General features: G+C 44.0%; 1 protein-coding gene across 3 annotated transcripts in view; it reads left to right on the top strand.

Moving 5' to 3' along the window:
- The first annotated feature begins 1851 nt into the window (after positions 1 to 1851).
- HERC3 (HECT and RLD domain containing E3 ubiquitin protein ligase 3) overlaps positions 1852 to 13481 on the top strand; it is a 44431-nt gene continuing 32801 nt past the window's right edge. Inside the window, exons 1-2 of one of the 3 annotated variants that reach the window (XM_084204879.1) lie at positions 1852 to 1914; positions 6402 to 6659. In XM_084204879.1, coding sequence (XP_084061005.1) covers positions 6434 to 6659 — 226 coding nt within the window. In that variant the 5' untranslated portion in view covers positions 1852 to 1914; positions 6402 to 6433. Of the gene's footprint in view, positions 1915 to 1949; positions 1969 to 5108; positions 5116 to 6401; positions 6660 to 13481 lie in introns of those variants that run through there. The other 2 variants (XM_084204880.1, XM_084204881.1) reach the window with 2 other exon arrangements.

Here is a 13481-nt window from a genome sequence, read left to right as displayed (position 1 = left end):
TTTGTTTGTGTGTGTACCTTCCTCTCCTTGACTACGAAATCAGAAACAGAGGAAACTGAGTGTAAAGGGAAATTATCTATTTTGCAGAGGTCTCCAGACGATGAAATAAACAAAAGAGAAACAAACACAAACACAGAAAAGTATGTTTTCCTCTATGTATGTTTCAGTTATTCTAGAAGCTGATTGTAACACTGGTTAAGCCAAAGATGATACATGACAGGTATAATTTTATATTGGAGAAGCTATTTACTCTAAACACACATGATCCACACAAATACAGGTGTCTGACCTGTCACACATTTTCTGCTAAATGCACAAACACTGCAAGCTGCCAGAGATGCAGCGTAAGGGCCACAAATACTTAGGGGCACTGGACATACCTTAGGGACTCCTTCCCCCCATACTGAGCCCTTGCAAACATCTGTCTGAGGTTTGCTCCAAACATGGACTGTCATTTTGGTGGTCTGAATGGGATCCAGCTTGTGCATTGCTCTTGTGGAGCACAGTCTTTTTCTAATAGATGTCACTGTTATATTTGCCCAATTATCCCATCAAAAAACCCCCCCAAACAATATTAAAGGTAGCAGCAATTTTAATTGAGTGGCGTAAAATATAGAAATTCGGATACACTTTAAATATTGGCAATATAATTTGGTTAAAATAAGGGATAATTTGGTTCCAATAATAGCGCATAAGCATTTTCGTTCATCACACTTCTATCTCCGCCCTCATCCCCACCTTCACCGCGCATGCTTCACTGCTCTTTTAGGTGGTCGCACCACTCTTTGGGGGTCGGCACTGATGAAGGCCTCTCCTCTTCCTCGATGTCCTTTAATTCACCTTTGGGTTACACATGCACACCAAGCTAGTATAATGTAAGCCAAAACTAACATCATAATATATTTAAGCATCAAAGCAATAAATCTCATATAATTAACATTTTCTTGGGACCCAACCAGATTTTCCTTTCTTTCTGTTAATTTTTAGTAACTGTTATCTCTTGCTTTTTCCTGCCTTGAACTTCTGCAGGAAGGGGGGGAGGGGGGTGGAACCCCTCCTCTCCCTTTCTTTCTTGGCATTACTCCTTTTAACTGTTTTATTATTTCCAACTATTAATTACTGTATCAATATTGATAACTGTTTCAATTTTGTCAGCACGAATCGTACTTCTTTACCACAGCACTAAAACCAGAAAATCAGTACTTGGGAGTTACATAATTGCTTGCTCATTGGCCTCTTTTTTTTTTTTTTTTCCCTTCTTCTTTCTTTTTTTTTTTTTAACTCTCTCTACACGGAGATTTTGACAAGAAACCTTCTTTGAGGTTGAAACTTTCTAGAAAATTTGAGCATTTGAGCTCCTAAACAAATGAGCCTACCAGGTGACCAGAGGCCACATGAAAGGAAGAAGAAACAGGCTAGGGGGAAAGAAACTGACTACTGTTATGAGCAAGTGACATCTCGTGCTTAACGCATTTTCAAACACTGGAAAGCAGCCTTTCCCTTGAGACCTTCATTTAGAACAGCTTAAATTCTGGAATGCGCTTAACTTGGCCCGTCGGTTTCTGCTGTGTTTAGAGCGGCGAGCGACCTGCAAGGCTAAAGCCCCGCAGCCCGGCGGGCGGGGGCCGCCTGTCCCTAGCGCTCCGCCCGCGCCATTCCAGCACGGCTGGGCAGGCCAGGAGCGCCGAGCCCCCGCCAGGAGCGCCGAGCCCCCGCCGTGCCCCGGCCCCGGGGAAAGGAGCTTCCCGGCCCTCCCCGGGGAGAGGAGCTTCCCGGCCCTCCCCGCGCCCGCCGGGGGCCGGGCCCGCCCTGCGCATTGGCCGCGCCGCGCGTCACTCCCGGCGGCGGCAGCGGCGGCGGCAGCGGGGCCGGGACTTCCTCGTCGCCGCGGCGGCAGCGGCGGGGCTGGCGGCGGTGAGTGCCGGGGAAGGACAGCTCGGCCCCGCGGTGCGGCCGCTGCCGCTCCCGGTACCGAGGCTATGCGTAGGGGAGCCGGGGCTCGGGCGCGGCGGAGCCCCCGGCGCAGGACGCGCGTCCCCAGCCCGGGGCGGCCGCGGGGCTGCGGCAGGAGCCGCTCGGCACCGCCGCTGCTGCTGCAGCATCACCTGGCTGCGGGGTGGGCACGGGGCTGCTGCCGCTCCGGGGTCGGTGTGTGCCCGCCGGGAAGCGCCGCTCTGGGCGTGGGAAGCGGCCGCCAGAAGCCCGGGGTGTCCGGGGTGAAGGCAGGGAGCGAGCGGTGTTTTTACTGGGATTGCAAAATGGAGGTGATGGCGGGGGGGTTGTCGTGTTTGATTTTAGGTATCTCTTTTTATATGTTTTCTGTGGGGGCATCTCCATCTGAGGGTATGCGGCTGTGCAGTGGAAATACTCTGCTCGTGCTTTAACTCATTTGCTGGTACACCTTGTACTCTCTTGCTCTGTAACCTGCTTTACATTGGACATTGAGTTGGCCTGAAACGGAGGCAAAAGGAAGAAGAAAGTGGGCTTGGAGGCTTGGTGGCAGAAAGAGGCAGTAAATTCGTCATTGTTGAGCAGTGCTGGTAGAAGAAACACATTCGTTATCTGAAATCTCACAAACAAGAGGGAAGGAAAAACTTGTTTATTCATGCCCTGCCAGTTGGCAGATCTCTTTGTTTAGAGAGCATTGAGCCTTGAGTGTTGTTTGTTGCAATCTTGATATTTACCTAGGTGACTTCCCCAGAAAGGGCGCAGAGTGGAAATGGCTTTAGAATATGTTTGTGTGGTTTTGAGGAGAGACTCTGCATGACATGAGAGCTTTTTAAAAGAGAGAGGAAAAGAAAAAAGACAAAATACATCCTGTCATGATCGTACATGCAGCGTTATTATTTTACCAAACCACGGGGGCTGTTTTTTCACCAAAGGATATATGCTTAGTATGTCAGCAGAACCTTATTATAGCAGAGGGTGAGTCTTCCACCCACAATAGATTTCCTCAAAATATTCCTCACAGTGTGAGGTTTTCCTAGCTCTAGCTGTGCTATGTACATCCTTCGCTTCGTTTTGATGATGAATTATTCCTGGAATGTCAGGGTCTGAGGATGTGGTGTTATATCTTCCCCTCTCCTTTTTATGTGTGGGGAATCTCTGCAAATGCCTGGCTTTACTGCATTGCATCTGTTCGTATCTCTGAAACATGAATACCCAGCTGGCTGTGTTGGGATTTCTGAAGAGCAGGAATAGGTTATGTGGTTGGGTATTGCAGTTCTTGTGCTTTTTGCAATCCAATTTTTAAAAGGAACTCTGAACTTTAATCCCTGATGCATTTAAGAAAAACCCTCTCTCCCCTAAGGGTTTGCCCTGTGAAGATAAAAATTCGGTTTTTTTAAGGTCTGTTGAGCTGGGCACTAGGAATATTAATCACTTATATAAAATTTCAGATAAGTGAATATAAATAATATATTAATTGTATACATGTGTATGTGCAGGCACGTGTCTGTTAGTGCTTGCCTACACTAGAAACTTATGTCATTGTTTTAGTATGAGGAAGGTATGCAGTTTGTAGAGGTAGCTTGCAGTGGCACAGGCACTTTTACTTCCTCTGCTGCTGTCAGAGAAGAGTAACTGCCTTAACCGGATTGGAAACAGAGTGTGAAATTGTTATTTAAAGTCTCCTTGTGTTTCAGGATACAGCTCCTACTCGAACTTACAATGTTTTAAGACCTCCAGTGTTGTTTTTTTTTTAGGGAGAGAAAAGAGCAGTCTTAAAGTTGTGGTTTAAAAAATGTCTTCAGTATAAGTAAATTCACCAGGCCATTTGAAATATTTAGCTGTGCCTGTACACTCAAATTGTGAGTGGCTGTGTTTTTTGTTCTCCTCTCCATTGGAAAGTCTAGGTCTGTTTCTGTGAAACTGAGCTGCACAGAGATTTATTGGCAAAATGTTGGAAGATGGGGGTAGGTAGATATGGCATAGTCCATAGAGATGATTTTTAAAAAACTAGTGAAAACCAGATTTTCTATATCTGGTATAGGGATAGTTAAATATGAAGAGCTTCAGAAAATCTGGCCTGTAGCATGAACGGAGGGTTGAACTCTGAAATATCACCCTAGTGTTTATATGGATTACTGGGAGTTTGAACTCCTCCTGTTTCAGTAGTAGTGTCTTAACTGGAAGAAAAACCCATCTCTTACCAATCACATCATATTCCTTTGCCCATTAGCAGCAAATTCTTGTGTGGAATATGAACGCAAGGAAAGCAATTAATGTATTTTTAGCATTTTTAAAATGCTAAAAGAAACTAGCACGAGGGAAGATGACTGTAGTCTGTAGGGAGCAGACTGTTGAGGTACCCTTTTAGAAGGTATCCCAAATTAATATTTAGCTCATGTGGTACAATGTCATTGTAGTTCAAGTCGTATACTGGTGAAATCTTTTCACCTTAGAGGCAGTATCTATTTATCCTAGCAGGTTAGTGATCCTTGGCTCTTCAGGAGTGCTGCTTGTGTCTTTGTAACACACAGCTCCCCAGGCTGAGAGAAATGGCAGTCCCAGATTTCTGCCTTTCCAGTGTTAGTTTTGAAACGATTCCCTGCCACCTCCAGGGTGTTGCTCATGCATTTTTAGTTTGGGGTTTTTTTGGTGGTGTGATAGAACATGAAGTTCGCTCTAAATGTAGCTGTTTAAAGCACATTTAAAGCACATGCACACACTTCAATTTTCTTGTGTCCCACGGCATTCCTATTCTTAGTGTAGCCAGCATAGAGGGTGTCTTCCATCAGGCTTTTGTGCTTAGGGCAACCAAACACAGAGTGTACACCGTGACTGATTTCACCAGAACCTTGTATGCTCCTGCTTTTCTAACCAGGCAGAGCCTTGTTAAAGGCTCCTGCTCTTTCCTCTGTGTGCTTTGGAGCTGGCCAGTGATAAGCACATGTGGGTGTGAACGAGTTGAATTATGCTGCGAAGGAAAAAGCACTGCTAGAGATAAACGGGGTCCTGCATTGCTTTAAAGCACCTAATAAGAGATCCTAGGAAACAGTTTGTGGTATGAAATTGCACCACTGATGAAGTACTGACTGGAAAATCCAATCCTCTCCCTTCCCATTCCAGCTCAGTCGTGCCTCAGTGGAAGTGACCACAACTGACAGGCAAAGGGTAAGAGATGAACACCCGTGTCTTAGGGCTTAGATTAGGAAAGGCTTTATTGCTAATGCCTAGAGCTTGAATTAGCACCAGGTTTTGGAAACAAACCAAATGCATGTGTTTCCTGTCTGCTCAGAGTGCGAGAAGGAATCTTTAGCACTTCAGGGGTTACCCTTTGCTTTTCTATCTTGTGCTATGTTAGTAAATGCTGCTGCTGCAAATTGCCTTAGCTAAAACTTGGCATGGTGTGTCCTAAGACTTGATGTCTCAGATCTTTCATTTTCTTATATTTCTCCTTCCTTTTGCAAAAAAAAAAAAAAAAAAAAACAAAAACAAAAAAAAACACCACACACAAAACACAAACAAATAAAGGAGTATTACTAAAATTTTTCATGTGCTTCTTATTGAATACTGTTTTCTTCCTCCAGCTTTTATGCATTAGCATCCTGTTGTCTTTATCAAGTTCAAGCCTAGTAATTCCTTTTATATTGCTATATTTTTTCCCTTCCCGAGTTACCCCACTCTGAAATCCCTGACTTTCACTGAGCAGTGCACAGAAGATAACTCCTGACTGCTGGCAAGTTGCAGCAACGTGACCTGTCCATTGCTGTCAGGGCCAAGCTGTCAATGTGCTGCTCCACGTGAGCTGCTGCTTCTTGTGTAATTCTTGCTGCAATTCAGGGCTGCGTGTGTGCTTCAGTGTGTGACTCAAGTTCAGTGTGTGTGTGTGTGCATGCACAAATTTGGGTTGCAAGACTGTGTTCAGTTGAGCAAAGTACTCTTTCATCTGTTTTTATCAGAAATAACACATTTCTGCATTGGCCACTACACCACAAATACCTGTGTTATTCTGTTCAGGGCTGGTCTAACCACCTTGGACGTAATTTTTAAAGATCTATGTAGAAGTGGTCTCTAATATGACACTCCAAAAGTTCAGATTTGGACCTGTTAGTCTGAATAGCATTACAGTTGGTTTGGGGCATAGTTTGATATTTGGTTTTTGAAGCAGAGTAATTTTGCAGTGTAAGAGCTCAGTCTCTTGGGTTTCAGAACATTTCCACTGCCTCGCAGATGGAGATGGCCAAGGCATGAAGGTGCTGATTCAGTACCACAGCTGAGCTGTCTTGATTACTCTTTGTCTGTGTAATGGTTTACTGACAGTTCACAAACCTGACAGTCGTGCAGGAAATGCCTTTTCTGGTTGCTTCCACCTCCTGCTATGAACAGCTGGATCTCTGTAGGATCATTTGTGATGTACTTGCTTCATTCACACTCATTTCCCTGTCTCTCTTGCCCAGGAAGGATACATGATTTGCTGAAAAGAGAGAAAATGCTATGCTGGGGCTACTCGTCTTATGGACAGCCTGGGATAGGTAGCAACCTCCAGGTCATCATTCCTGAACCACAGGTGTATGGGTTCATCCACGACAGAAATGTCAAGGAGGTGGCATGTGGAGGAAACCACTCTGTGTTCCTGTTGGAAGATGGAGAGGTGTATACCTGTGGCCTGAACACCAAAGGTCAACTGGGGCATGACTGTGAAGGAAGCAAGCCAGGTGAGTCTGCTTTTTATACACACTTCAAACTGTCTTGATGCTGGTGGGCTGAGAACATTATGAAAGCTGCTTTGTGCTGATTGCTGTAGAGCTGGAGCAGCCAGCAGAGCTGATAATCATGTCACATAACACAGTGGTGATGCTGAGTAACACTAGCTGGCTCTGGAAAGCTAAAGCTGAGCAGCACGGGTGAGGAGACAGGTCTGCTCACTTTGCCTGGGAAATGCATCAAAACAGAGGCAAGCACAGATGGTCTCAGGGCAGATTTTGTTATCTGGCATTATGTTGTCTCTTTATAAGAAGGAGGAGAGGCCCGTGAGTCACGAGTGTCTTCTGCTTTGTCTTTCCAATTGCACTGCATTGTTATGCCCACTCTTATTCAGCTGTTGCTGGCAATTTTCTCATTTACACCAAAGAGTACAAGGGGTCTGTGTTGAGTAGATTTGAGGAGAACAAATTTGTGTTTGGCCAAGAGGGTTTGTAAATTTTGTTTCCTCCTTTCAGAATCCCTTGTCAACTTGTGTCTTCACTCCTTTTTACTTTCTTAGTCTGAAGGAAGGTCACTTTAGTGTTGTGTTCCCCAGGCTCACGCTGCATCTTCTTCATTGTCTTCTGATGGACAGAACTCATGAGTGCTGAACTGAGGCAGCTACTGCCTCTCCTTCTCAGGGTGAAGGAGTGCTTTAATTGTAAGTTGTTATTGGAAGAAACCCTGAAGCCTTTCTTCTGGACTCTTTTGAATGTTGGCTTTCCAGTTTACCTTCCATTAACTTCTCGGTTTTGGCATGTGAAAAAGATACAGGTATTTCTGTTTCCATAATATAAAAGTCCTGTGCTGTGGGTAATGAGAGCAAAAATTCCTCAAACTGCAGGCTGCTCTCTGTAGGGCTTGGGTCTTCTCTAGTGTCACCTATTATTGCATGATAGAGAGAGAGGGTGTATGCAAAATATCCTCAGTTCCCCATGCAGTATGTACTGATCTGACCTGACTGACCTATTGCTCCTTTCCTCTGTCAGTGTCTTTTGTCTCTCTGTCTCAAAACGAGTTGGCAGGTGTTGGATGCTGGATGACCAGGGTGCCGGATTAGAGGAGTTCACCTTGAATCTGCCTTTTCCTAGAAGTAGTTTCTAGGCAATTACTGAAAGAGATTGGGAATAGCAGGAGTGCTGAAGTCCTCTCTGTGCACATCTTCTGAGGAATTGTAAATTTAGGCCCTGAAATAAATGAGATGCTTGGTAAAAGGACGCCAAGCCTAGTGAATATTCAACTCAAACTGCTGAGGATGTTTCATCCTGCAGATCACCCAGCTAGCTCAAGACTAGTGCAGAGGCCCCAGAAATTCAGTACTGTTTTGAGTGCTGCAAAGATACTCTGTGAAACATCTTTGGGCTATGCTGCTGTTATACCCATCAAATGAAGCAAGTGTAAGCTGCTGGTGAAGAGGGAGGATTCACAGCAAGTAGATCAGAGCTGGAAATGGACTTCATGAATCCTGAATGCTGAAGTGTAGACCTCTCTCTCCTAGGTAATCCTGCTTTCAGCTAGACCAGTAGAAGAGGGCCAGTCTGAGCTTCTGAAATAGAAATGAAAGGTTCTTTGTGCTTGATCCCAATTGCCCTTCTTCTACCCCTTAAATTAGGGTCTGTCACCAACATGTGAAACCACAAACCTGTAGTTATCCGACAGGTTTATTTTTTTTCTGAAAAAGGTTCTGCAGTGCTGCTCTCTGAGGAGCCTGTGGCCACCCCAGAGAAATGGTGTTCCAACATAGCATTACTGGCTGTGGCTCCAGTGGGATTTCTGCTGGCTGGGGCAGGTGGGAGGGTGCTGTAAAGCAAGGAGCAGCTGCTCTTTTTAGCTTACAGTGAGCAGTCACAGCAGCCTTTATGGTAACAGTAAAGTGGGGGAGAGCCCCATCATACACTCCTCTGTGCTTTGTCTTGCAGCACTGGGAACTGAATTTCTTAGTTTTCATTTGCAAATGGGAACGAGAAGAATCAAGCCTTCCTCTTTCACCCCCACTTCCTCTGCATGGGATAAGATGGTATAAGCCTTACACCTTCTGTGTAGAAAGGCCTGTTGAAGATGCTCTCTTCTGTTTTCCATTGTTGTGGGCCTGTGAATGAAGCCGTGCCTGATAGGTGATGAAGATGCGTGTGTGGGACCCAGGGTCCTGAGCTCTTGGAAATGGTAGAGAAGACTCTCAGGAGGAGTCTGCACTAGAGAATGGGAGAAATGCCAGGATCTGGGAGTCCTGGAGCTGCATCTCTCCAGCCTCTGCTGGACAGGGCAGTGTGGGCTGAGGTCTCTTGGTTTTCCTGCCCTGTGGTTTGGTCCTGTCAAGCCTGCGAGGGCAGCTGCAAGTGGGACCTCTGCCCAGCTCTGGAAGTGAGCTCCATCTCCTGATGTAGGAGGCTGTGGCACAATACTGATTGTCCCTTTCAGGCAGCCCCTGGGAAACCTTCTCTGGACTTCAGAAATGCTTTCCAGGGCTTCACAGAGTGCCTTGGTTGTGTTTGAGAGTAACACAGAGAGAGAAAAATGTGCAGGGGGTTTTGAGCCTTGTGAAGGCTGCACTGATTTCCTAGGGGTGGAGTGATCCCCTTCCTGCTGCCTAGGTATGAAAAATGCCAATTTCTTGTTTTTTTAAGATTTTAAAGGTTTAATAGTAATAAAATGGTTATAAAAATAGTAATACAATTAGAGTAATAATAACTTGGACAATTTGAATTAGGACAATATGAGACAGCAGAAACAAAGAGTTACTGATGTCCGGGTACCTTTTTCTGGGCAGCATAAGCCCGAAAAAGGACACCCATTAACAGAGGATTAACCCTTAAAAACAACAGCCAGTTGCATATTCATAGACTTCACACATGATATGTAAATTCCGTTCAAACAAAGGATGCGGTCTGGTCATGTCAACTTCTTCTTCCTAATCCTAACAGTGCCTTCGAGGTGGGAAGGAGTTAGTTTCTTCTGATAAGAGGGCAATAAATTCCTTTTCTCTGAAAGATTTAGGTGTCCTGTGGCTGCTATCTCACTGCAAGTCCTTTCTAAAAAAAAAAAAATACCCTACATAGCATAGTTTCTATTTTAACTACAAAAGTCACCATTTAACTACACGACTACATTTATCATATTATTCAAATGTTAATACAGCAAAATGCATATAGTGAATATCTGTTTAGAGCCATATATTATGCACTTTTCCCACTAGGTCTTCCCTGAGAGGAAACTCCCTTTTATTTCTCACTATTCAATTTTGCTTCTCATTCATGCTGCTCATGTTTGACATGAAAATGTCAAACGGTGGTGCAGAATTGTTTCAGCAATTCCTCTTGGAGGAGCCCTTTAGAGGGCACCTTTTGAAATGAAAGAAAACGTGTTAATTAAAAGCTGTGTTTATGGTCACATCTGCTGACCTTGTGGAAGTAATGTGGAGAGGGGGATAGCAGCTGGCAAAGTGATTCTTATCCCTCTCTACAGGGAACAGAAATTACTGGGGGAGTGCATGCCACTGAAAGAGCATAAGTCAGTAGAGGTTTATTTTCTGGAATTGCCCTTTCCTCTGGATTTTACATTGAGATGCTAAAATTAATATTTAGGATGCCTAAGAAGCTTAGCCTAAAATAACATGCCTTTTGACTAAATGCTAACTGCTTCTAAGTGTTTCAGACTCTCCTTTTGACTATACCAAGGTGATACCAGGTGTGGCACTCCCGTGGCTCTACCACAAGCCATTTTCTCACATTGTCACGATGCTTACCAATTCATTTTTTCTTCATGGCGATTAGCAAGGTATTTGAAGAGTCTACCCCTCTTAGGGGTGGATATCTGGCTTTGTTTACACTCACCTGATCGTTTTTCCTCACCTCTTTTTTTTCCTTTTCCTCTCAGAATCATTCTGTACTTTGTGTCTCTGCAATCACTTGGCAGGGATGCGAAGGAATGCTGTTCCAGCGTTCTCTCACCATGACCATGATTAATAAATCTTCTGTCTGACCTGCCCTAATTCTCACTCGTGTTCTTATGCCCTTGAAGTCTCCAGAGTCTCTGACCATGTTTTAGGAGAAGCAACTTGGCAGTTTTGGTAGTGAAGTATTGAACCTGCTGTTTTGCAAAATTAGTCTGAGTTTGTATTGATTTCCTGAAATTTATCAGATGGTAATATACAGTATGTCTCTAATGGGAAACAATAATTTTGTACTGCAGTAGTTTTAGGAAAAAAAAATTATTCTTCGTAAGTGTATCTAAATCTTGCCTTTTTCAGTCCTGTAATTTCTCTTGGATTGATTTTCTTCAGGTCTGCCATGATGTCTTGGCTCCCTTTGATGATTCTTAGATAAGTGTTTTACCTGAGTCTGCATGCTGGAGAATGAAAGACAGGCTGAGGTACCTAAGGTAAAGGCTCTTTTGGGCTCTGTGTGGAGTTAGAGAGTGTGAAACAACTACCTGGTTGTTAGTAGTTTATAAAGCTTTCAAAACCTGCTCCAGTCTGAGATGTGAAACTTGTTTTCAGCTGTAGAGATCTGATCTGTTCAAGTTATTTGGACTTCATTTGACTTCTGGTTAGAAAACCTGGGCTTTGGTAGCTAATGTCTCAAGAGAGTTACAGAACAATGTCTCAAGCCAAATTTGCCTCAGATGTTTTGTTTGGTAAGATACTGCAGAAAAAGCTATGATTTTTTTTTTTACAAAATTCCTTGTCCGGATGCAAATTTGCAGGGGAGCGCTGCCTTTCTGTGCATTGTGGAATCTATCTGCTCATAGCTGCTGATAAAGATAACATCATAATGGTCATTCTCTTTCAAAAAGCAGGAAAAAAACACCACCAAAACAAACCAACCAACCAACCTAGGTGATCCACATCTTCTGGATTTCTCTGAATGGAGGGGCCTTTCTTTTCAGATGTTAGTGCACTCGTCCTGAGCCTCAGCGCAGGATTACAGCAGCAGAGAGCTCGGTGTTCAGGTCAGGGCAGCATGCTTGTTAATCATAAGCCCTGGAACAGCTGAGAATTCAGATGTGCCACCTGCTTGGAAGGACAGTGTGTGTGGATCTTCCTGTTTTAGCCTCTTCCCGGTGGGTGAGGAGTCAGCCACGAGGCCCTGGTAGCTCTGGAGGAGCGGTGGCAGGGCTTGTGTTTGTCATGAGCTAGTTGCAGACAAAGAACTGTGTGTTTTTATGTTTCAGCACTCATTGTAAATGTTGGTTTTTTTTAAAAAAAAGGTAATTAAACTGGTCATCCCTTGCAGAAGTCAAGTATGTTCATTTGTACTCATCCCTCTTGCTCCTTTGATAGATCACAGGATCTGACTGAGCTATTTCAGGTTGCTGTGCCTTCACTAGTGGCTGCAGTGGATGTGCTTTATGGAGAGTCAATTTCAGCTGAATTGATGCCATCTGGGCTTCAGAATGATTTTAAAATTAGATGTCAGAATTTAGAATTAACCTAATTTAGAAACAATTGGTATTTGGTTGAATGAGAAGTAAAGGAAGTGCTTTCCCTGAGATACCTCAAATATGCCTGTGCTGTGTTGAATTGGCTGGCTGAAGGATTTGAATATGCCAGATATTTATAGTGGGGGCTGTTTTAAAATTTGTGTGGTCTTGATCATGTGAACTGACTTGTGCCAGTATTTTCTGAGACTGTAGGACTAGGAGAACCTACTCTGAGGAGAGAGATGGCTCTTAGGAGGGCCTAAACAAGCAAAAATTTGATTTCTTGACAGTAGAGAAATCTACTTGGCACCTAAAATGGCTGTAAGGTGTTCTCAAATGCAACTCTGAAGTCTCATCTCTAAATACACATGTATTATTAGAACCACCAGATTCCTCTTTTGATTTCATTTTGCTGGGAGGTAAAAACAAGGATGAGCTCAGGGAAGCAAGATACTAGTTTTTTTTACAATCAGTGTGATCTGTTGTTACAGAGGACATGAGAGACAGTTTTAATGCTTCTTTACCTCAAAAAGCAGAGCTGCAGTAGGAATGACCAACTTTTTACCTTCTGACTGGAGGTTTGTAGGGCAATTTGGCAACCTGAAGTTGTACTTACCTCTGTGGTATCTGTTACTTGTCACTCCCGTACCATGCATACTCTTCAGAGGCTTGCTGAAATAAAAGCCTGCCAAGGAAGTAAAGCCTGTCTGCCTGCTGGCTTGGAAGGAGCATGAGACCTTGGCACGGTGTGTGGCACTGCTGACTGGCCCCTTTCCTGCAACCGTGCTGAAGCTGCAAGATGTGTTCAGGATAAAATGGGTGGGGTAGCTGTGTGTGCTGAGTTAAAGGAGAGGGCAGGGAAGAAGCTGGAGGTGATAGATGCAAGTTTTTTTGAATGCCCCAACCTTTTTGTAGTCAGAATGGTTGTTTGTGCTGGAGAAAAGTGATGACTTTGTTTAGGTAAGTATGGCTGAAGGTCACAGCTTCTAGGGGAGATTTGAGTAGTTTGGTGGCTGTTGATTTTGACTCAGTTATCTTCAGACAGCCCAATATTCTTCCTTAAGCTGTATTGGAAATAAGACTTTTTGCCAAAGTGAAACTGTGTGAAGTTCTGTGTGAAACTTCTTATCAGAAATCAAGTGGTTTTGGTAGCTGAAAAGAGCTGGTAAGACATGTTCACTCTCCTCAACACCTGACCTGCCTTTTAAACAGCTGCCTGCCTATAAAAACTTACCAAAAGGAATCTACAGATGCTCATATACTTTCTCAGAATGCCCAGTAGATAAAATTAATTTTTTTTTAATGTTTGATAGGACTGCATCCTTTGCCTCCCCTTTCCCAGTCACCATGTTTGTTAGCAGTAACATATTTTGGAG

The sequence above is a fragment of the Fringilla coelebs genome (assembly GCF_963513975.1).
Source record: "Fringilla coelebs genome assembly, chromosome: 4".
NCBI classification, from domain to species: domain Eukaryota; kingdom Metazoa; phylum Chordata; class Aves; order Passeriformes; family Fringillidae; genus Fringilla; species Fringilla coelebs.
The sequence above is the reverse complement of the archived record's forward strand: the minus strand, read 5'-3'. Positions and strand labels throughout refer to the sequence as shown.